The 22,227-nt window shown below is 38.1% G+C and overlaps 1 protein-coding gene across 1 annotated transcript in view; it reads left to right on the top strand.

Moving 5' to 3' along the window:
• The window catches only part of LOC126229574 (uncharacterized), a 668,091-nt gene extending 648,602 nt beyond the window's left edge, over positions 1 to 19,489 (top strand). Inside the window, exon 24 of the mRNA XM_049942341.1 lies at positions 18,796 to 19,489. Coding sequence (XP_049798298.1) covers positions 18,796 to 19,339 — 544 coding nt within the window. The 3' untranslated portion in view covers positions 19,340 to 19,489. The remainder of the gene's footprint in view (positions 1 to 18,795) is intronic.
• The last annotated feature ends 2,738 nt before the right edge of the window (positions 19,490 to 22,227 follow it).

The following is a 22,227-nucleotide window of genomic DNA, read 5'->3' as shown; positions in this document are numbered from 1 at the left end:
ACTCCCCTACTCCTAGTGCCTCTAATTTATGCGACTGCTTCTGGTGGTCAACTGTATCAAATGCTTTAGACAGGTCTAGGAAAGGCCAGTCACATAGCTGCCCTCATCTAGTGCTTCTAAAACTGTTTTTGTAAATTGTGCTATTGCAGATTCTGTACCTCTACCAGGCCTGAAACCATGCTGGTCATTGCAGAGGAGGTTGAATTTACTTAGGTAGCTCAAAAGCCTGTTTTTCAATTGTTTCTATCACTTTGGAAAAGCATGACAATAGGGCTACTGGTCAGTAGTTCTTAACGTTTTCTACATCACCTTTCTTGCGAACTGGTAAAATTTTGGCATGCTTCAGATAGTCAGGGAAGCAACCAGTTTTGAAGGATTCATTTATGATTTCTGTTAGTGGAGCTTTTATACCGTTTATGCATTTTTTCAGCACACACATTGGAATTTCATCTAAACCTGCAGAGTTTTTGTTCTTTAATTGCCTCACAACATTGTACTTCCTCCTCAGTAGTTGGAAGCAATACCATTGAGTTTGCTGTATGCTTCTGTATTGGTTGATTAGCACCTTTTGGAAAAAATTTGTGTAAGTTCATTGCAATACTGCTAAAGTAAGTATTCACATAATTTGCTAATTCTTTTGGGTTACTTTTTAAGTTTTCCTTGTTCCTGATTTGTGTGTTTGTACCTCTCTGCTTCACAGTTCCTGTTTCTTGTTTCATTACAGCCCATGTAGCTTTACTTTTATTATTGGCTAAATTTATGAACCTATTGTTGGCTGATTTTTTTGCATTGTTGATTACTTTCCTCTAGATCCTTTTGTAGTTTTTGTAGTAGTGCAGAAAAACTGGATCACTATTATCCTTTTTAATGGAGTTTAGGTATTTACAAGTTTGAGCACTTTTTCTAATTCCTTTAGTAATCCATTTATTGTATCCACAACTGAGGCAGAATATATGGTCCCAAACTCAGCATGTCAGGAGGCTCTATGGCTTCAAAGGTTAGACAGTGAAATACCATCATTCCCCAAGAAGGATCTATAATTTAGAACCTGTGCCTTGCTTGTGTAAATATCCTACGCATTGCTGTGGATGCTCTTTTTCTTTATTCTGTGGACTGTATTGTACAAGAGTTCATGTAATTGTGTTTAACTTGTTAATGTGTATAATAAATCTTATGGTCCCAATCACATACTGCCAGCAAATTACCATACTAACACAATCCTACACTGCTGGACAATAACAAGACAGCCTTCTCAAATGTATCAATGATTCACCTCACCCAGTAACACAGCAAAAACCAGTGCAGGTAACTCTCCCATCTTTCCATAGAGTTGTTGAAGTCAGTGTCAGGGGGCAGTGGCAGAGAAGGCTGCTCTGTAGCTTCCTGACACATGTGTATGGAGCAGTTCTGCATTCCATTGGAGTAGTTCCTGCATCTGCTCTTGCTGCAACCTTTGTTGCTGCTCCTCGAGGTGCAACTGTTACTGTTAGCACCGATAAAATACCAGGCCCATGTGTGACGTTCACCTGCTTGATTTCATTGTTGATAGTCCTCAATGCCGATTTACCGCATTGTTATACTGGCTACAAAATGTGGGGTGGAAGTTCAACCCTGACTACTGTACGTGATGTAGCCTACAGTTGCACAATTGTGTTTCACAGTTCCCCCTCCCCCCCCCCCCCCCCAATATTACATAGTTATATGGCCAGTTCACTACTGGTAAATGTTAAGCCTCATTAATAGGTTGCAGGCAAGCATCAGAATACTGCTACTGTAGTTTGCTGTTGAATATCTATGAGCAGTAAATTCTGTCCGCCCCGGTAGCTGACTGGTCAGCGCAACAAAATGTCAATCCTAAGGGCCCAGGTTCGATTCCTGGCTGGGTCAGAGATTTTCTCCACTCAGGGACTGGGTGTTGTGTTGTTCTAATCATCATCATTTCATCCACATCGAAGCGCAAGTCGCCAAAGTGGCGTCAAATCGAAAGACTTGCACCTGGCGAGCAGTCTACCCAACGGGAGGCCCTAGTCACACGACATTTATTTAGCAGTAAATACCTAACCACACACTTCACAGTTCTTGCAGAATAATAAGGTACATGCGACACTATTTCTCAAATAAATTGAACAGACCCTGTCTTTGTTTTAACACACGGCCTATTTGTGTTACACTAATTGCACTTAAGTTGATGCATTGTTGTTACTTGAAATGGTACATAATTTCCCTCTAAAAATTGGCCGTGGACTGTCTTAGGACAAAAAATCTATCCTTTATACATCCCCACAATAATAGGCACTGAAACTATACATTGTTCGGTGTTCTCATTCAATTAACTGAATACACTGAAAAATTCCTTCTTTTTAACAGTTTCTTCTACTACAAAGGTTAGGCCAAATTATTTGTTTAGATAATGAAATTAACAGATATAGTTATGCAAACAATACTTTTGACAAATCTGGTAATTCTTTTGGAATTAAATAAGGGCTGACTTTGCTAATATGTTTTCGAATGGAGCCAAGTAAATACTTCAAGAATCCTAGTAGTTCTTCTTCCAAATGTTTATAATTGCTATAGAATTTATATGTGTTCATAAGTTAACAATAGATTCTAAGTCTCAAAACAATTACTGATTTCACCCTATAACAAAAGATATTAACTAGGAGTAGTCAAAATAAATTAGGAAATTAATTACATGCACAAAACTACACACAAATCAGACCTGGTGCTATATTTCTTAAGACTGAGGGCCAGTCTTTCTCTCTCATGAAAATGCAGATTGCACTCATCTATGTTAATGGTAATTAGGCAAAAATGAAAATAAAATGAATTTAATGAGGCAGATAGGAAAACAAGAGAGGAACTAAAGAGATCCCAGCTTGCTTCATCACACATGGTGGCCACAATGTAGTACTACGCGAGAAAGAAGAGAGTTACATGCATAAGAATGTTGCTGCCACTTTTGTATCTGCACAGGATGTGGAAACACAGTGAAAAATCACTCACTGTTAGCTGACAGGGGCTCGGCTGCAAAGCCAAGGAGCTAAACCCTGGAAGGGAGAATGAAACTGAATGTGCTCTTTGATCCGTGTGGGAACAGAGGGTCCAAACACCACCCAGAGATGAGTAGAGACAAAAACACAAAACAATTCAATGCCCTCCATAACAGCATTCTGCACTATTCCACTACAGTACCCACACTGGTTCAACTGTATCCATCTTGATGGCTGCTGAAGGGGATGTTAAACTAGCAAAACTAAAATGTTATCACATGGGTTGAACCAATCAAAACAATGGAAAACAGAGATACATTAAAAAATTATACTATGGATAACCAGGTACTGTACTGTTGACAGTAGAGTATTATTAAATATGAAGTTTCATAAAGCTCAGCATTTGGTGCCTTCCTGGTCTCAATTTACATAAATGATTTATGAAAGACTTTGGAGGAATTTTCAGGAACTTTTATACCAGATGATACCATACCAATATACTGATGAACAGTCCTGTACCTCTGTACCAGACATAGCCAGGAAAATAAGGGAACAGGCTAGCAACTGGGCCACAGCATACTGCTTAACTATTTATATTGCACAATGCCAATCAAATAATAATCCAGGTAAGTGCAAAGAGGAGTCATATACCGAGAGTTCTTTACAAACTTAATTATTTGTATAGGTGATTCGCCCATCCAAAGAATGAGAATTTCAATGATTTATATTTGCTATCAATATTGATACTGGTTGATGTTGTTGTGGTCTTCAGGCCAGGAACTGGTTTGATGCAGCTCTCCATGCTACTCTATCCTGTGCAAGATTCTTCAACTCCAAGTACCTACTGCAACCTACATCCTTCTGAATCCACTTAGTGTATTCACCTCTTGGTCTCCCTCTAAGATTTTTACACTCCACACTGCCCTCCAATACTAAATTGGTGATCTCTTGATGCCTCAGAATATGTCCTACCATCCTATCCCATCTTCTAGCCACGTTATACTACAAATTCCTCTTCTCCCCAATTCTATACAGTACCTCCTCATTAGTTACATGATCTACCCATTTAATCTTCAGCATTCTTCTGTAGCACCACATTTTGAACACTTCTATTCTCTTCTTGTCTAAACTATTTATTGTCCATGTTTCACTTCCATACATGGCTACACTCCATACAAATACTTTCAGAAACGACTTCCTGACACTTAACTCTATATTCAACATTAACAAATTTCTCTTCTTCAGAAAGGCTTTCCTTGCCATTACCAATCTGCATTTTATATCCTCTCTACTTTGACGATCATCAGTTATTCTCCTCCCTAAATAGCAAAACTCATCTACTACTTTAAGTGTCTCATTTCCTAATCTAATTCCCTCAGCATCACCCGATTTAATTTGACTACATTCCATTAACCTCATTTTGCTTTTGTTGATGTTCATCTTATATCCTCCTTTCAAGACACTGTCCATTCCATTCAACTGCTCTTCCAAATCCTTTTCTGTCTCTGACAGAATTACAATATCATCGGCAAACCTCTAAGTTTTTATTTCTTCTCCATGGACTTTAATTCGTACTCTAAATTTTTCTTTTATTTGCTTTACTGCTTGCTCAATATACAGATTGAATAACATCAGGGATAGGCTACAATGCTGTCTCACTCCCTTCCCAACCACTGCTTCCCTTTCATGCCCCTCGACTCTTATAACTGCCATCTGGTTCCTGTACAAATTGTAAATAGCCTTTCGCTCCCTGTATTTGACCCCTGACACCTTCAAAATTGTCAAAAGTTTTCTCTAAGTCTACAAATGCTAGAAATGTAATTTGCCTTTTCTTAATCTATCTTCTAAGATAACTTGTAGGGTAAGTATTGCCTTGCGTGTTCCAACATTTCTATGGAATCAAAACTGATCTTCCCCCACGGTCAGCTTCTACCAGTTTTTACATTCGTCTGGAAAGAATTTGTGTTAGTATTTTGCAACCATGACTTATTAAACTGATAGTTTGATAATTTTCACACCTGTAAACACTTGCTTTCTTTGGGACTGGAATTATTATATTCTTCTTGAAGTCTAAAGGTATTTCACCTGTCTCATACATCTTGCCCACCAGATGGTAGAGTTTTGTCATGGCTGGCTCTCTCAAGGCTATAACTAATTCTAATGGAATGTTGTCTACTCCTGGAGCCTTGTTTTGACTTAGGTCTTTCAGTGCTCTGTCAAACTCTTCACTCAGCATCATATCTCCCATTTCATCTTCAACTACGTCCTCTGCCATTTCCATAATATTGTCCTCAAGTACATCGCCTTTGTATAGACCCTCTGTATACTCTTTCCACTTCTCTGCTTTCCCTTCTTTGCATAGAACTGGTTTTCCATCTGAGCTCTTGATATTCATACAAGTGGTTCTCTTTACACCTAGTGGTATATGCCTCTACATCGTTACATTTATCCTCCAGCCATCCCTGCTTAGCCAGTTTCCACTTCCTGTCGATCTCATTTTTGAGACATTTGTATTCCTTTTAGTTTCATTTACTGCGTTTTTATATTTTCTCCTTTCATCAGTTAAATTCAATATTTCTTCTGTCACCCAAGGATTACTACTAGCCCTCTCCTTTTTATCTACTTGACCCTCTGCTGCCTTCATTATTTGATCTCTCAAAGCTACCCACTCTTCTTCTACTGTATTTCTTTCCCCCGTTCTTGTCAACCGTTCCCTAATGCTCACTCCGGAACTCGCTACAACGTCTGGTTCTTTCAGCTTATCCATGTCCCATCTTCTTAAATTCTCACCTTTTTGCAGTTTCTTCAGTTTTAATCTACAGTTCATAACCAATAGAGTTTGGTCAGAGTCCACATCTGTTCCTGGAAATGTCTTACAATTTAAAACCTGGTTCCTAAATCTCTGTCTTACCATTATATAATCTACCTGAATCCTTCCAGTGTCTCCAGGCCTCATCTACATTACAACCTTCTTTCATGATTCTTGAACCAAGTGTTAGCTATGATTATGTTATGCTCTGTGCAGAATTCTACCGGGTGGCTTCCTCTTTCATTCCTTACCCCCATTCCATATTCACCTACTACTTTCCCATCTCTTGCTTTTTCCTACTATCGAATTCCAGTCCCCCATGACTATTAAATTTTCATCTCTTTCACTATCTGAATAACTTCTTTTATCTCATCATACAGTTCATTAATCTCTTCATAATCTGCGGAGCAAGTTGGCATATAAACTTGTACTACTGTGGTAGGCTTGGACTTCATGTATATCTTGGCTACAATAATGCATTCACTATGCTGTCCATAGTAGCTTACCCACATTCCTATTTTTTATTGATTATTAAACCTACTCCTGCATTACCCCTACTTGATTTTGTATTTATAATCCTGTATTCACCTGGCCAGAAGTCTTGTTCCTCCTGGCACCAAACTTCACTAATTCCCACTATATCTAATTTTAACCTATCCATTTCCCTTTTTAATTTTTCTAACCTACCTGCGCGATTAAGGGATCTGACATTCCATCCTCTGATCCATAGAACACCAGTTTTCTTTCTCCTGATAATGTTGTCCTCCTGAGTAGTCCCCGCCCGGAGATCTGAATGGGGGACTATTTTACCTACAGAGTATTTTACTCAAGAGGACGCCATCATCATTTAATCAAACAGTAAAGCTGTATGCCCTCGGGAAAAATGACAGCTGTAGTTTCCCCTTGCTTTTGCCGTTTGCAGTACCAGCACAGCAAGGCTGTTTTGGTTAATGTTACAAGGCCAGATCAGTCAATCATCCAGACTGTTGCCCATGCAGCTACTGAAAAGGTTGCTGCCCCTCTTCAGGAGCCAAACGTTTGTCTGACCTCTCAACAGATACCCCTCTGTTGTGGTTGCACCTACGGTATGGCTATCTGTATTGCTGTGGCATGCAAGCCTCCCCACCAACGGCAAGGTCTATGGTTCATGGGCAGATTAATACTGGTAAGAAATCAAAATATGTGACATAAATGGGTATATCTTTTTACTGCATTGAGGTAGAAACAGACAATAACAAATGAGCTAGCTGGCATATAAAAATGTACTACTGTGGTAGGTGTGGGCTTCATGTCTATCTTAGCTACAATAATGCGTCCAGTATGCTGTTCATAGCAGCTTACCCGCACTCCTTTTTTTTATTATTATTTATTATTAAACCTATTCCTGCATTACCCCTATTTGCTTTTGTATTTATAATCCTGTATTCACCTGACCAGAACTCTTGTTCCTCCTGTCACTGAACTTTACTAATTCCCATTATATCTAACTTTAACCTATCCATTTCCATTTTTAAATTTTCTGACCTACCTGCCCAGTTAAGTGATCTGACATTCCAAGCTCCGGTCCGTAGAATGCCAGTGTTCTGTCTTCTGATAACGATGTCTTCGTGAGTAGTCCCCGCCCAGAGATCCGAATGAGAGACTATTCTACCTCCAGAATATTTTACCCAAGAGGACGCCATCATCATTTAACCATACAGTAAAGCTGCATGCCCTCGGGAAAAATTACAGCTGTAGTTTCCCCTTGCTTTCAGCCGTTTGCAATACCAGCACAGCAAGGCCGTTTTGGTTAATGTTACAAGTCCAGATCAGTCAATCATCCAGACTGTTGCCCCTGCAACTACTGAAAAAGCTGCTGCCCCTCTTCAGGAACCACACATTTTTCTGGCCTCTCAACAGATGTGGTTGTGGTTGCACCTACAACACGGCTATCTGTATCGCTGAGGCACACAAGCCTCTCGACCAACAGCAAGGTCCATGGTTCATAGGGGGACTGATACTGGTGAGGTATCAAAATATGTAACATAAATAGTTACATTCTTTACTGCATTGAGGTAGAAACAGACAATAATCAAAGACAAGGAAAAGTACTTTTTCGTGTGATAAAATAACATATTAACAATTTTCAAATTTTTTTCCTTTACTTATCATGTAAGACCTTGCATGTTGCCAACATTCCTGATTAAAGGTCAACAGGAGGTACCTTATAGGTTATGATGAGAGCATTTATGAATATCAAAATATGTGACATAAATGGCAGCATCTTTTGATTACATTGACTTAAACGCTTAACTGTTATACACTACCAAGGGACCATACCCCTTATTAAGTGATTTAAATATCAGCTTGACATGTTAATTAGTTCCTGTGAAGGAAGGATCTTAACACATGGACAGACAGACAGGTGGTGTAATAACAAATGACTTTCTTTTCATATCAGATAATTACAAATTAATAATTTTCAGATTTTTTTGTTTACCTGTATTGTTTGGCCCGCCCAGCCCAGTGACCCCACCCCCATCCCTCGGGAACATCTCACACCAGATGAGTGTAACCCCAATGTTTGCGTGGTCGAGTAATGATGGTGTACGCGTACATGGAGAAAGTGTTTGCGCAGAAATTGCCGACATAGTGTAACTGAGGTGGAATAAGGGGAACCAGCCCGCTTTCACCGAGGCAGGTGGAAAACCACCTTAAAAACCATCCATAGACTAGCCGGCACACCAGACTTCGACACTAACCTGCCAAGCAGATTCGTGCTGGGGACCGGCATGCCTTCCCACCCGGAAAGCAGTGTGTTACACCATACGGCTAAACAGGCAGGCTTTGTTTACCTCTACTGTGAAAACTTCTTTCTTCCCAAATTTCATTATTCTAGCCCAACAAGAAGTACCCTGTAGGTTTTGTCGAGTGAGTCTGCAAGTATCTAAATATGTGACATCAGTGGACTTAGTTTTTGATTGAAATGACTTAGAAATTTACATTTATTTTGCCACCATGGGACCATAGGTCTTAGCATGTACATGAATTTTGACTATATATGTCTACCCACTCCTGAGAAAAAGGGATCTTGACAGAGAGATGGACAGACAATCATATAACAAATGACAAAATTTTTCTTCATGTGAGATAATCATAAATTAGCTATTTTTTGATTTTTCCCTTTACCTGTACTGTGACAGCTTCCTTATTACCAAAGTTTGTTATTCTAGGCCAGTAGAAAGTATGCTATAGCTTTTGATAAGTGAGTTTGCAAGTATCAAAACATGTGACATAAATGGCCATATCTTTTTGGTTACAGTGGCTTAGAAGCTTCAGTTTTTTACACTGCCCAGGGACTGTAGACCTCAGTGTGTGACATAAATTTCAATGTGATTCTTTTCCCCGTTCGTGTGGAAAAAAAGTTTTTAACAATTGGGGAGAAAGACAGACAGACAACAAAGTGACCTTATAAGGGTTTCGTTTTTACTGATTTTGGTATGGAACCATAAAAATGATTTATATAAATAGAGATCAGTAGACACATGCTCAAGGTGAGGAGTCATCTCCCATCTTCAATGAAATTTTTTCAAACGTAATCACCTTCTTAAATTTTTGTCACCTTTTTCAACCTTCTTTGCTCTTTATGGAAGAAAATAAGCTATTTACATTTTTTCCAAGTTTCTGCATCCATGTTCATTCATTTAACTTTTTGGGATACTCTAATGATGAAGGTAGTTATAATAATCTAACACAAGGAGCTTCTGAAATATTGTTCCTTTTTTATTTTTGTATTTTAGTGTTTTGCATATTTTGCACAGCTATTAACGGTGTCAAATATTGCTCTATTACAACTATTTTTGTCCCAGATTTTTATTTTGCTGCAGTAGTGAAACTGCTGCTGTGGTACTTTGTTCAGTTTCAAAAATAAACCTTGAGATGGTAAAATGCAAATTCCATAGTGAATGGTTAGAAAAGATATACAGATTGAAAAGTAAAGTCTCTGCATGGAGGAAAAAAGTTAGTGAAAGTGAACTACTCTGCAGTGTGTGTTCTTGCACTATTAATTTTGAGACAAAAGTTTTCACAAAGTTTTTAACAACTCACTCTCTACAAAACTTAAGTGTAATTTAAAGTTAAATGTGGACCACATCAGTTACTTACAGAACTTGCATATCAGAAACAACCTTCTATTTTGGTTCATGTGCCAACAATATGGAAGTTAGGGATCAACGATAGTGTCATCACTGCAGAATTGATTTGGACAATGAAACCAGTGATTTCCAATTACTCTGTGGATTTGTCAAATGATATTTGTAATATTTTTAAGACAATGTTCCCTGATAGTGTTTCTGAACCTTTTTCACATTTGTTGAATAAAATGAGACACCTAATAACTGGTGGACTGACACCATATTTCTGGGAACATATGTTAGAAGAAGTACATTCATCTTATTGAAAATTAAGTTTTAATGAAACTACCAGTGTTAAAGATAAAACCATTACATTTTGGTCAGATAGTAAGTGTTGCAATACAACACATTGTCTAAGAACTTTCTTTATCTTCAAAGCAGGTGGTGAAACATTACATCAGAAATTATGCAAAGTGCTTTATGAAGCCAACTTGTCCCTAAAATAAGTGCCTGTTGCTGGGATCAGTTGGACCTATCATCAATAAACAAGTGTTTATGTTCTCAGCTAGTGATGTCCAGGAGACACTAGGTAGACAACTTATCAACATCAGAGCTTGGCAACAATCATATGTGTATAATGCATATGTAAAAGCTTTGGAGCGTATAGGTGAAGAAGCATCCAAATTTTCTGGTCAATATTAAGTGTTGTTTTGGCAGTTGGCCTTTTCACTGGGAAGAATTTGAAGGAATTCAGTCTAAGTTTAACATTCCACATCACAAGTTTCCAAGGCATGCAACCACAAGGTGGCTTACATTATGACCTTCAAGCCACCAGGATTTTGGAACAGTGAGATGGTATACAATATTACTTTTGTAAGCATACACCTCTAATAAAGTTTTCTGCTACTGTTCAGTCCAAAGCCTATAATGTCATTTTGAATGCTTTAAAAAACTAGCAATGAAAGCAGAATTTCTATTCAAAATTTCATTGGCAGGACTATTCAATAAGTTCATACAATGTTTCTAAAGCCAAACAAGTTTGATTCATAAGTTGAATTATGGAAAAGCATACTTCAAATCTTCTTGGTTCATATTTTGAAGGTTCCGCTTTGAGAAAATTTGAGAGTATTTCTGAAGTTCTTCATAATGAACTCTTTACATTGGATAATGTATGTTTTTTGAACAACTAATGTTAATAGGCAAGTAGCTGAAGAGCTTAGTAAACTAGAAGAATGTGGTGAATTATGGTTTCTAAAGAATGCCCAAAAACATTACATCATCGTTTGTAAACATGTGATGGAAAAGACATGGTTGTCAAGTGCTCCACTGAAAAGATTTCGTCTTTTAGACCCCAAAGAAAGAATAAAGAGTAGAAGCAGCAGTGACATGTTAAAGGTTGCAAAAATGACACTGTTTGGCATCCAGCAAGACTACTTATTAGACAAGTGGAAAGTTCTACAGTTTTAAAAATATAGCTCAGCTTCACATATAAAAGACATTGACAATTACTGGCAATAGCACATGTCAAAAAGAGACTTGAAATCCATAGAGTTAAAGTACCCAAACTCTTCAAAACATTTTGAGACCTGTCTTACTTTGTCCAACAGAAATGTGGACATAGGGAGAAAATATTCCATTTTGAGCCCACATTAGGGGAAGACAAGACAGTGTTGAATGAAAGATTTTTAAACAGTACTTTGAATGTGTTGCATGCTTTGGAACAACACCCTCATTTTCACTATGTGCTCATTGACTCATGGCTCATTAGGTATGGACAGCAAGCAAATACCAATTACACTGCTTATCAGGAAGAATATGAAAGGAAAAAGAAAACTTGAAGTAGAAGAAAAGCAAAAAGCGGAAAAAAACCAAAGGCGTCTTCAATAGGATATTAATATGATGAATAATTTGAAAAAATCAATTGAGTATGAGGCAACTGTGCTGGAAAAAAATATGCCAGTTGTCTAAGGAGGAACAAGAAGAACATCACTTTGAAGCTTCAGCTAAACTGAGAAAACATTTGGCCGAAGGTATTCTTGAGGGTGCATATATCATGAAAGTAGATGAAAGAGTGAAAGAAAAGGAGGTGGGACTCGTTCAGAGAAATCTTGCAAAAAGAAAATCTAGTATGATAACTTCATTTCTTGCTAAGATCCCTAATAATCAGTAATCCAAAACCATTTCATTGATCGTTTTCCAGTACTGAAGGGAGAATGTCATTAGTTGTAAAAATGTGATGTAGATTTTCCTTGTGAATTATGATTACCGGTATCAAATTACTGATACTGAATTACACTACTGGCCATTAAAATTGCTACACCATGAAGATGATGTGCTACAGACACGAAATTTAACCGACAGGAAGAAGATGCTGTGATATGCAAATGATTAGCTTTTCAGAGCATTCGCACAAGGTTGGCGCCAGTGCCGACACCTACAATGTGCTGACATGAGGAAAGTTTCCATCCGATTTCTCATACACAAACAGCAGTTGCTGGCATTGCCTGGTGAAACGTCATTGTGATGCCTCGTGTAAGGAGGAGAAATGCGTACTATCACATTTCCGACTTTCATAAAGGTCAGATTGTAGCCTGTCACGATTGCGGTTTATTGTATCGCAACATTGCTCCTCGCGTTGGTCGAGATCCAATGACTGTTAGCAGAATATGGAATTGGTGGGTTCAGGAGGGTAATACGGAGCGTCGTGCTGGATCCCAACAGCCTCATATCACTAGCAGTCGAGATGACAGGCATCTTATCCGCATGGCTGTAACGGATCGTGCAGCCACATCTCGATCCCTGAGTCAACAGATGGGGACGTTTGCAAGACAACAACCATCTGCACGAACAGTTTGATGATGTTTGCAGCAGCATGGACTATCAACTCAGAGACCATGGCTGTGGTTACCCTTGACACTGCATCGCAGAGAGGAGCGCCTGTGATGGTGTACTCAATGACGAACCTGGATGCACAAATGGTGAAACATCATTTTTTCAGATGAATCCAGGTTCTGTTTACAGCATCATGATGGTCACATCCGTGTTTGGCAACATCACGGTGAATGCACATTGGAAGCATGTATTCGTCATCGTCATACTGGCATATCACCCGGCGTGATGGTATGGGGTGCTATTGGTTACACGTCTCGGTCACCTCTTGTTCACATTGACGGCACTTTGAACAGTGGACGTTACATTTCAGATGTGTTACAACCCGTGGCTCTACGCTTCATTCAATCCCTGCAAAACCCTCCATTTCAGCAGGATAATGCACAACCGCATGTTGCAGGTCCTGTACGGGCCTTTCTGGATACAGAAAATGTTCGACTGCTGCCCTGACGAGCACATTCTCCAGATCTCTCACCAATTGAAAATGTCTGGTCGATGGTGGCCGAGCAACTGGTTTGTCACAATACGCTAGTCACTACTCTTGACGAATTGTGGTATCGTGTTGAAGCTGCGTGGGCAGCTGTACCTGTACACGCCATCCAAGCTCTGTCTGACTCAATGCCCAGGCGTATCAAGGCCGTTATTACGGCCAGAGGTGGTTGTTCTGGGTACTGATTTCTCAGGATCTATGCACCATTGCATGAAAATGTAATCACATGTCAATTCTAGTATAATATATTTGTCCAATGAATACGTGCTTATCATCTGCATTTCTTCTTGGTGTAGCAATTTTAATGGCCAGTAGCGTACCAATTTACCTCGTGACTGTTTGCTTGTGATAATTGTCCCAGTTTAATTACACCATCTAACCACATGAGATAGTTCAGTGACAATGCTGAAAAGAAGAAAGATTGCTGAGAAGACAACTAGCATCCTGTCTGTGGATATTTTTAATGTATTAATGGATTTGAAAAATGTTACAGAATTAGTAGTCTACCTAACTTGTTGATGCTGTCAATGAAATGAACTGTGTATTCAGTTCTTGCTTATGTCATATAGAGGCAGGATCATGGCACCACAATTAGACTTCTGTAAAACTGAACGACATTGAATCTAATTCAACTTCACATAGACAGGGAATATAATAGTGCAACCACTGCTTATAATGATTCAGAATATATGAAGATTTGTGACATATTTATGTGTTTCTGACTTGTAGCTAGAACCATTGAGGTGTTTGTTCCATTAATTGGGAATGACTGAAGAAGCTTAGGTCAGACTGATTATTTAAGCTGAGTGTACAAAATATTTACATGAAAGTAGAGCTTCTTCTTTCTTGGATTTTATATAACTTCTGAGACTGGTGATTTTAAGCAATTGTGGTGGTTACAATTACCCTAGGCTTTCTTTTGATTAGTCCAAGTCTGATAATTGTTTCAGAGCTTAACAGCTACTTAAAGGTAGTTAATTTTTGGTGGATTATATGAATGCCTCTAAAGTGTGGCATCTTCCTGAATTGATAATGTGATCTCAGTGGTCCCAGGTTCAGGTGGGTTGTTTGGCGACAGTAATAGCTGATACCAAGGATGGTGAGAGCCCCTAGCTAGGAGGTGTGCCACAACCTGCATGTATTAATAAATTTGTATGAAGGAAAAAAATGGCCACAGTCTATCCGCAATCATAATAGAGAAATTTATCATCATCTTAACTGTATCTTTTGGCAGGGAACAAATTAAGACAATTTGTTTGCACCATATTTGATTACTGAAATAATTTGTCACCTTCTAACCACATTTTTAAAATATTATATCACCATTTCATCACCTTTTTCAAATTTTTGTCAGCATTCTCACCTCTTTCAAGTGCCATCATGGCTTCTCACCCTGCAAGCTAAGTAAAACCCCAAGTGTAAAATTTCTAGGCATCAAGATGGATAACAAATAGAGGTAGCTCCAGCGTGTGGATATGTTAATCAAAAAGATGAGTTCTGCCTTCTTGCACTTATAAATCTCTGTTACTGTGTTTACCTGTGGATGAAATTGTTAGCACATTTTGCGTACTTTCACTCAATGCTGTCCCCTGGTATAGCTTTTAGGAGAAATCCAGCTAAAGGCAGAAAAGCAGGTATTTTAGAGAATCTTTCATTGAGAATATCGTGTGAAGTTGATAATCGAATATCTTGCAGAATCCTTTTCTGTAATCTTGTAATTCTTAAGCTTGTGTGTCAATACATTTACTACCCGACGGTATTCTGGTTAATGTAAGACTGAATATAAGATGAACTGTGAAATTTACAACCATAATACTAGAAATAAAAATAATTTCCAAGTAGACTATGTCTAGGATTCAGAATGGAGGTTAATATTTTGGTGTACAAGTCTATAATAGATTTCTGGTAGACATCAGACAGTAGAAATCCTCCGATGTCCAAAAACATAGCAAAAGAGTGCCTTAATAGGCACTTCTTCTATAATTAATCAGAATATTTGGACTCAGAGATGTAAATTCCATTTAAATATTTTTTTTTAACTTCTATGTTACAAAGACAGCTATAGCTGTCTCTGAAATAAGTAAAGTTACTTCAATTCTTAGTATGAAGTAACAGAGGAAAGCAGTGTCTGAGTAGCGTAAGAGAATGAGGAGTGGCTGCTTTTCTGCTTATAAAAAGTAATCTAGAAATAATTTCCAGAATTATGAACATGAGTAAACTAAAATTAGTCTTAAATGGTTGTTAAAATACTTTACAGAAGTATCGTATAGTGGTTGCTTCTGCTAATTTATGTACAGTATGACTTACTTCACATCCTTGAATGATCTGCTCCATGATTGGTTAATGAGAGATGATGTGTGAATAAATGAATGAATAAATCCAAAAAAGAAGCAATTATAGTTGGAGTCACGAACAATGGCTGTTGAGTTAGACTTTTTCTTTGCATCTGCGTCATGCATTCTTCAACAGCCAATGAACATTCAGAAGCGTTTTGAGCACTCTGATGTGAATACCATAGCTAATGCGAGTGTTAAACATGATTGTAGCAAATTGTTTAGTGAATTTCTATTCCATTTGATGCGAGCTGTCATCGCTGACATTGATAAATTCTGCATAAGCAAGCGAGAGACATAATTTGCAGGACATATGCTCTCTTCAAGTAGAAATCACACCCATGTGCGTACCACAACTGTCACTTGGAATCACCAACAACTTAGTCCCTGTCCATGCCTCAACATGCGTGAATTGCCATCGTTCGTGGATCGCACTGTAGTAAGAATTTTGTGTAAAATGATAAAATACACACCTTGCAGTGGCCTCATTAACAATTCTTACAAATTAATTTCACTGAAAATTTAAGCCTTAATGGTTTTTGTTCGACTTGATAAAAAATAGTATCAGTTCTACTGCAACAACCATAAAAGAAATAAAAATAATTTTATGTAGGCATTGCATCCTTGTCTAGGGGTTATGGAGTCGGCTGAAAAGGTATTCAAAAAGCTCTCATTTGACATAAACTAAGATGTTGGAAATTTCGTACCAATTCAAAAGAAAATTAAAAACATATCTCTTTAGCCACTGCTACTACAAATAATCTGATTATCCAGATTCAAAGATTTAAAATTCCTGTTGCCTACATGAAAAGTAGGAGTATCCATTGTAATTATTCATGACAGATATAATTAGTTTAAAATTACTTGTTATTTGTCACTTCACACCTTGGAACTTGGTTCTTCCAGTCGGAGCTAGCAGTCACTTCATTAATTGTCTGTTCAGTTGCATTTTTCAAGTAATGTGAACTACACTTGTAATCTCTCATCAGGTACTACTGGGGCACTCCATTTCACTGTCACTGGTGCAGCAAGCATTGATGCATACTACCCATGTTGGCAGGCTACTCCCTGGATCTGCTGAACAACCACTGTGGTATTGCTGTAATGCCACATGACAAATGTGAAATAACAGTTCTAATCAGAGAGTATTACTGTTTTGTAAAAAAATTTGTTTTGTTACTGATGTAGGTAATTATTTTCTTTGATAAATGGATATGCAAAAAAACTAAATAAACTGCCTGATCAAAAAAACAGAGGCATCCAGAAGACATGGTCAGATGTCAACATGTACACACAATCACTGCATATGTAAATGATTAGAGGTGCTATTCTCTGTAACAGGCAGAATGACCAGCAGAGCACAGTGCTGTTGTTCATGTTTCGTATTGTTACTAGGTCTGGTAGTGAATATATGGGGCACGAACAGCATCAAGTGTTGAGTTATGACTGTGGAGGAGAGATAGACTATGCACATTCATGTGAGACAGTGTAGATAGCAGCTGACTGAGTTTGAAAGGTTTATTGTTGTGGGTCTCCATTTGACAGGCTGGTCAAGTCATTCAAATTCATGGGGCATTTGGATGTGACAGTGGCCCAACGTAGGACAGCATGGGAACGTGAGGGCAGACATATTTGTCATCAAGGTTCCAGTCAACTGCATCTGACCATCACTAGGGAGGAGCACCACATTGTACACCAAACATATCATAAAACTTCACATATGTGCCTTCCATCTGAGAGCAAGTCATGGACTCCCTGCAGTATTCTGTCATCCTGCTCCATTGGTTAGAAATTAGCTAGTAACAGTTTGACTAGGGAATTAGCATCACGTGTGTAGGCTGCTATTTATATCACAAGGCAAAAGGCTGCATTTGGAGTGGCTCTGTGAGCCGAAAGTGTGGACTCCTGATGAATGCCATTGGATTGTGTTCAGTGAGGAATCAAATTTCTGCACTACCCCGCATGACCATCGGTGATTACAATGGTGACATGAGGAGAGGTCTCATTCCTCTGATTTTTGGAGAGGCACACCAGTGTTACTGTTGGCTTCATGGTGAGGTGAGCCATTGGATAAGAGTTCAGGTACAATGGTACATCACAGACATCCAGTGTCCTCATACGATACCTCACATGTGACGTTTTTCATGGTGTCATTTTTCAACAGGACAATGCTTATCCATGTATGGCACATATGTCTGTGATCTCTTTGCATGTTGTTGAACTATGCCTGTCATCAGCAAGATCCCCATATCTCTCCCCTGTAGATTATGTGTGGGACCAGGTGGGGCAACAAGTCCATCCAAGTGCCAGTAACCAGTATATCAAGAACCAGTTACAACAGTTGTAGGCCAGTTTGCATCAGCAGTGGATACAATAGCTTTATGATGTCCTTCCCACATAAATTAATGCATGCCTCTAGGCTAGAGGGGGTGCAGCATCATACTGATAAGTGTGCTGATACTGCCAAGTTCTTTGCAAATTTAACTCAATAATTCAATCATTGAAATAACATCACATATCTTCTCAAACTGCCAAGTTTCATTTCATTTTCTACTCCCCTTCTGATTGATTCACTTCTTTTGTCTGGCAGTGTATTACATTAACCAGTAGACAATATGCTGCAGCTGTTGAATATAACTAAGGAAGTAGCAAAAATCAAATAATGGTAAATACAGGATGAAATGTAACAATATTGTGAAAAGGAAAGTTGCTACTTGCCATATAGCCGATATGCTGAGTCACAGATAGACACAAATATAGCTTTCGGCCAGTAAGGCCTTCGTCAAAATTAGACAAAACACACACACACACACACACACACACACACACTCACAGGAACACAACTCACACACCCGACTGCAGTCTCAGGCAACTGAGGCCACACTGCCAAGGAAGTAGCAGCTTCTTTGAAATACATTCTGTCCTTCTAATTTACTAGGCTAAATTTACCTTACATAAGTGTAAAGTGATAAGCCATAAAGTGGTGTTTTGTTGTTAACACCAAACACAGATTAATATTTTACGAGTTGTTTCCCTTTTGTTAATTATACCATAGCGCATTCCATATTCCTGAAAGTTCTTTTTGTTGATGGGATCTGAAAAACTCAATAAGTGAAATAGGGAATGTTAATGTATAAGAAAAAGTTATATTAATTATGTACTTAATTTACAGGGCAACTGCTGCTCCAGGCTATTGGCAAAATACAGTAGGTGACCTTGCCAGTGAGGTGCAAGTGAAACTTGGTACAACACTGCGCCAGAAGCTCTGGACAGCTCTACCATGCAGTTGTCATGGGACTCTCGATACTCATTGGAGTGGTCATCTCTCAGCTCATGACATGCTGCTTCGTTCCTGTTCAAAGAAGTTGGTTGCATTACAAAGAACTGGTGGAATATCATTTGATACATCTAGGAATGTCACTTCTGCTTCTCATCAACAACATAATGTGCAGTCAACAGATGCAGACAGCAGGGGTCACACAAGTCTCAAGTGGAAAAGATACCGTAAACTTACAGAAATTCCAACTTCAGATATCACTATACAGCTCACACAACAAGCTTTGCAATCTGGCTCTGATACAGAACCTGGACCTTCACACCAAGCTGATACTGCCAAAAAGAAAAAAAAGAAACGTAAAACTACACATTCCAGGAAAGGGAGACGTCTACAGTCAGCCAGTGGTCATTGCTCACCAAAGAAAATCACAAAATCTTGATAAAAAACTGAACATCTTGAAGCATTTATCAGCATAAATTACTTGAATAAAATAGTGCCAAACTGACTGAACTGCTATGCACATATCATATATTTATGTTTCTAAGTATATCATACTTTGGTATTCCCTACCTCCAAGTGTGGAAATAGAAGAACAGTAACTGATTTATTTACTTAGCATATGAAGAGTCCAGGGGAAAATCCTGATAAGTTACAATTCTTATTTTTTTCAGGAGACGAAATTTAATGTTTCAAGACATAAAATTTTACTTTCTCAAGTTATATTCTTCATTTTTGTTTTAGACCTCAATATATCTTTCAGAGAAAGAGCAGTTCTGAAATTATACACATCTGAATAGGATTTACAATAATATGATGCATTGTTATTATGAAGGCAGGTCATACAGAGGAAAATTATGAGAAGTTCATAACATATTGCAGGTAACTACAAGATTTCAAATTCATGTTACAACAAATTATCTCATATAATGATTTAATAATCTTCTATAAAAGGTCCTGTGCTTTTTTGATGGTGGGTTAATGCCAAAAATGATCGAAATACACTTGCACTTCACTATGGCAAAATCTTTTCAAGTCTTGTAAATCTCTGTATTTCTCAGCAGATATTTTAAGATCACCTGCAAAAAAATCAGAATCTCTTAATTTAAACAGCTGTATGCCTAATACTAAAAAAATACTTATTTCAATAAATAAATAAAACTTTCAAATCATACTGCTGTAAAAGAATTACTATACCTTCATATTTAGCAGAGGGTAGCCTGAACTCGCCATCTTTCAGGCTGGAATCTTGCCCTGTCTTTCCACGAATAAGTAATGAAGCTTGCTCATATGCTCCATTGTAGCTTCCTCTATACCAAACCAGTGCTGCATGGTGTCATGTGACTTCCAATTCTCTTATTGGCCTGGACTGGAAAGGGAGTTTCTTCTTGTATATTGTATTATCCAGGTGCTCTGTCCAGCATTTGATTATCTCTGATTGCTCCTCAACATCAAATGATGACAAAAGGCAAAGCATGTGTGCGTGAATTCTGGAAAACCTGACACCAGTCCTTTGGAATTTGACATTCCTGAGTTTGGTCTATCATATCAATATTTTTATCACATTCAAGGTACAAATGACCTCTTATGAGGAATGTCATCTTTACATAGTCCAATCGTTTTTCTGTATGGACCAGATGGTGAAGGAATCTGAACACAGTGGCATTCTTGTTTTGCCCTCCGCAGGAGTCACAGAAGATCTCCAGATATCTGACTTCTGGAGTTAGAAAATTGTGCACAAAATGATGAAGGAACAATGAAACTTCGTCTGCTCCTTTTCGGCCTGTGCTCTCTGGATACATGTAAAACTAGCTGTCCCCTGTTGCCAAAACATGAACATTGAATATAAATACAGAAAGCTGTCATTTATAATAAACTTCATTTGTCTTTATATTTGGACAAGGAAAGTTTTTGCTATAGTCCATCGTAATAGCAACCTTTGATGGATTTTTTTGACATTCCATCTTTGCCCTTTTTTCCTGTCATAGAACACTTTTTGTTTTCTGAGATGCAATTCATGGGCTATTTCATTGGATCAAAGTTTGGAATGGAGCCTTACTTTATTTTCAACAGATGATAAAGTCAGTTCCTTCTCCAAATTTTTCTTCTTGGCTAGATACTCATCACAGGAGCCACAAGTATCAGATTGTGAATATCCAAAACTTATATTGAAATCTGAGTTGAATATAGTGTGGTATGTTTCATACGACATGTACTGATCCTGAAACTTCTCCTTGAACATATGGAACATTTTTTTAATATTCAAAGACTCTGGTAGATAAATTTTTTCTGATTTTGTCAAACTGTAGTGGCTGTTATGACCTTTAAATGGTTTAATGTGCCCTCTTATTATTGCATGTGTTTCATCTTTCAAAGCCTGTGGGTGGCATCTGTGTTTCCCTCGGCTGTCTCAGAGAGGTTGGTCTCCAGATTTAAGTTTCTTCAGTAAACGATCTACCTTGCCCTTCTTTATTCCATGTAACGACATAAATGCTTGCTTGCACACATGTACTTCTTGGACACTTCCATTAATGGTAATACAACACTGAATTTATATGATACCTCACGAAACTTTGCTTCCTCCACTTCTCTTCTAGGATTCCTGCACTGTATAGGCAGCACTGTGATTAAACCACTTAAATAGAGGTTTATTTCATCATAATTTTCCAAGTGGTTCATGTTATTAATAATATTCCTTTTATTTTCATCACTGTCAATATCAAAACAATTGTATTTGCACTTACATGGTACTCCTGTTTCATGTGACTGCAATCTTAAACATTTGGAGGCATCTCTAATGCAACTATACTTCTTCCTTTTCTTTGTCAGCTTCTTTGATGACATTCTATAATTTTCTTCGCAAGTAGATGAATCACTGTCTTCTTTATTCATTTTACACTGACAGAATACAAAGCTAGATCTAACTTCCTCCACAAATTCCACAAAGCTAACAACAATGGTCAACTTATACACAACAATGCCTGTGGAAACAATGATAAAACAACAATAACATTAGTGAAAACAGACCTGCGCGGGTTGGGAATCATTAAGTCATAAAATTTTATCGGCGCATTCTCTGGACTTGTCAGGATATCTCTGTTTTGCGTGGACTTACAATGTTTTTTGCCTGCACATGCTTACAAGATATCAGAATATCTCTTGACTCATCAGGTTTTTGACCAGTTCTGTAAAACCAGCTAAAACTACACTGGTTATGAAAAAAACAGAAATTTTGGAATTTTGAACTTATCAGGTTTTTCCTCTGGACTCTTCATATACAAAACTGTTTTTCCCATGAGAATGTGTGTTTTTATTGTGCTATATGGACTA

This window comes from Schistocerca nitens, unplaced genomic scaffold (assembly GCF_023898315.1).
Source record: "Schistocerca nitens isolate TAMUIC-IGC-003100 unplaced genomic scaffold, iqSchNite1.1 HiC_scaffold_375, whole genome shotgun sequence".
NCBI classification, from domain to species: Eukaryota; Metazoa; Arthropoda; class Insecta; order Orthoptera; family Acrididae; genus Schistocerca; species Schistocerca nitens.
This window is presented reverse-complemented; position numbering and strand designations above follow the sequence as displayed.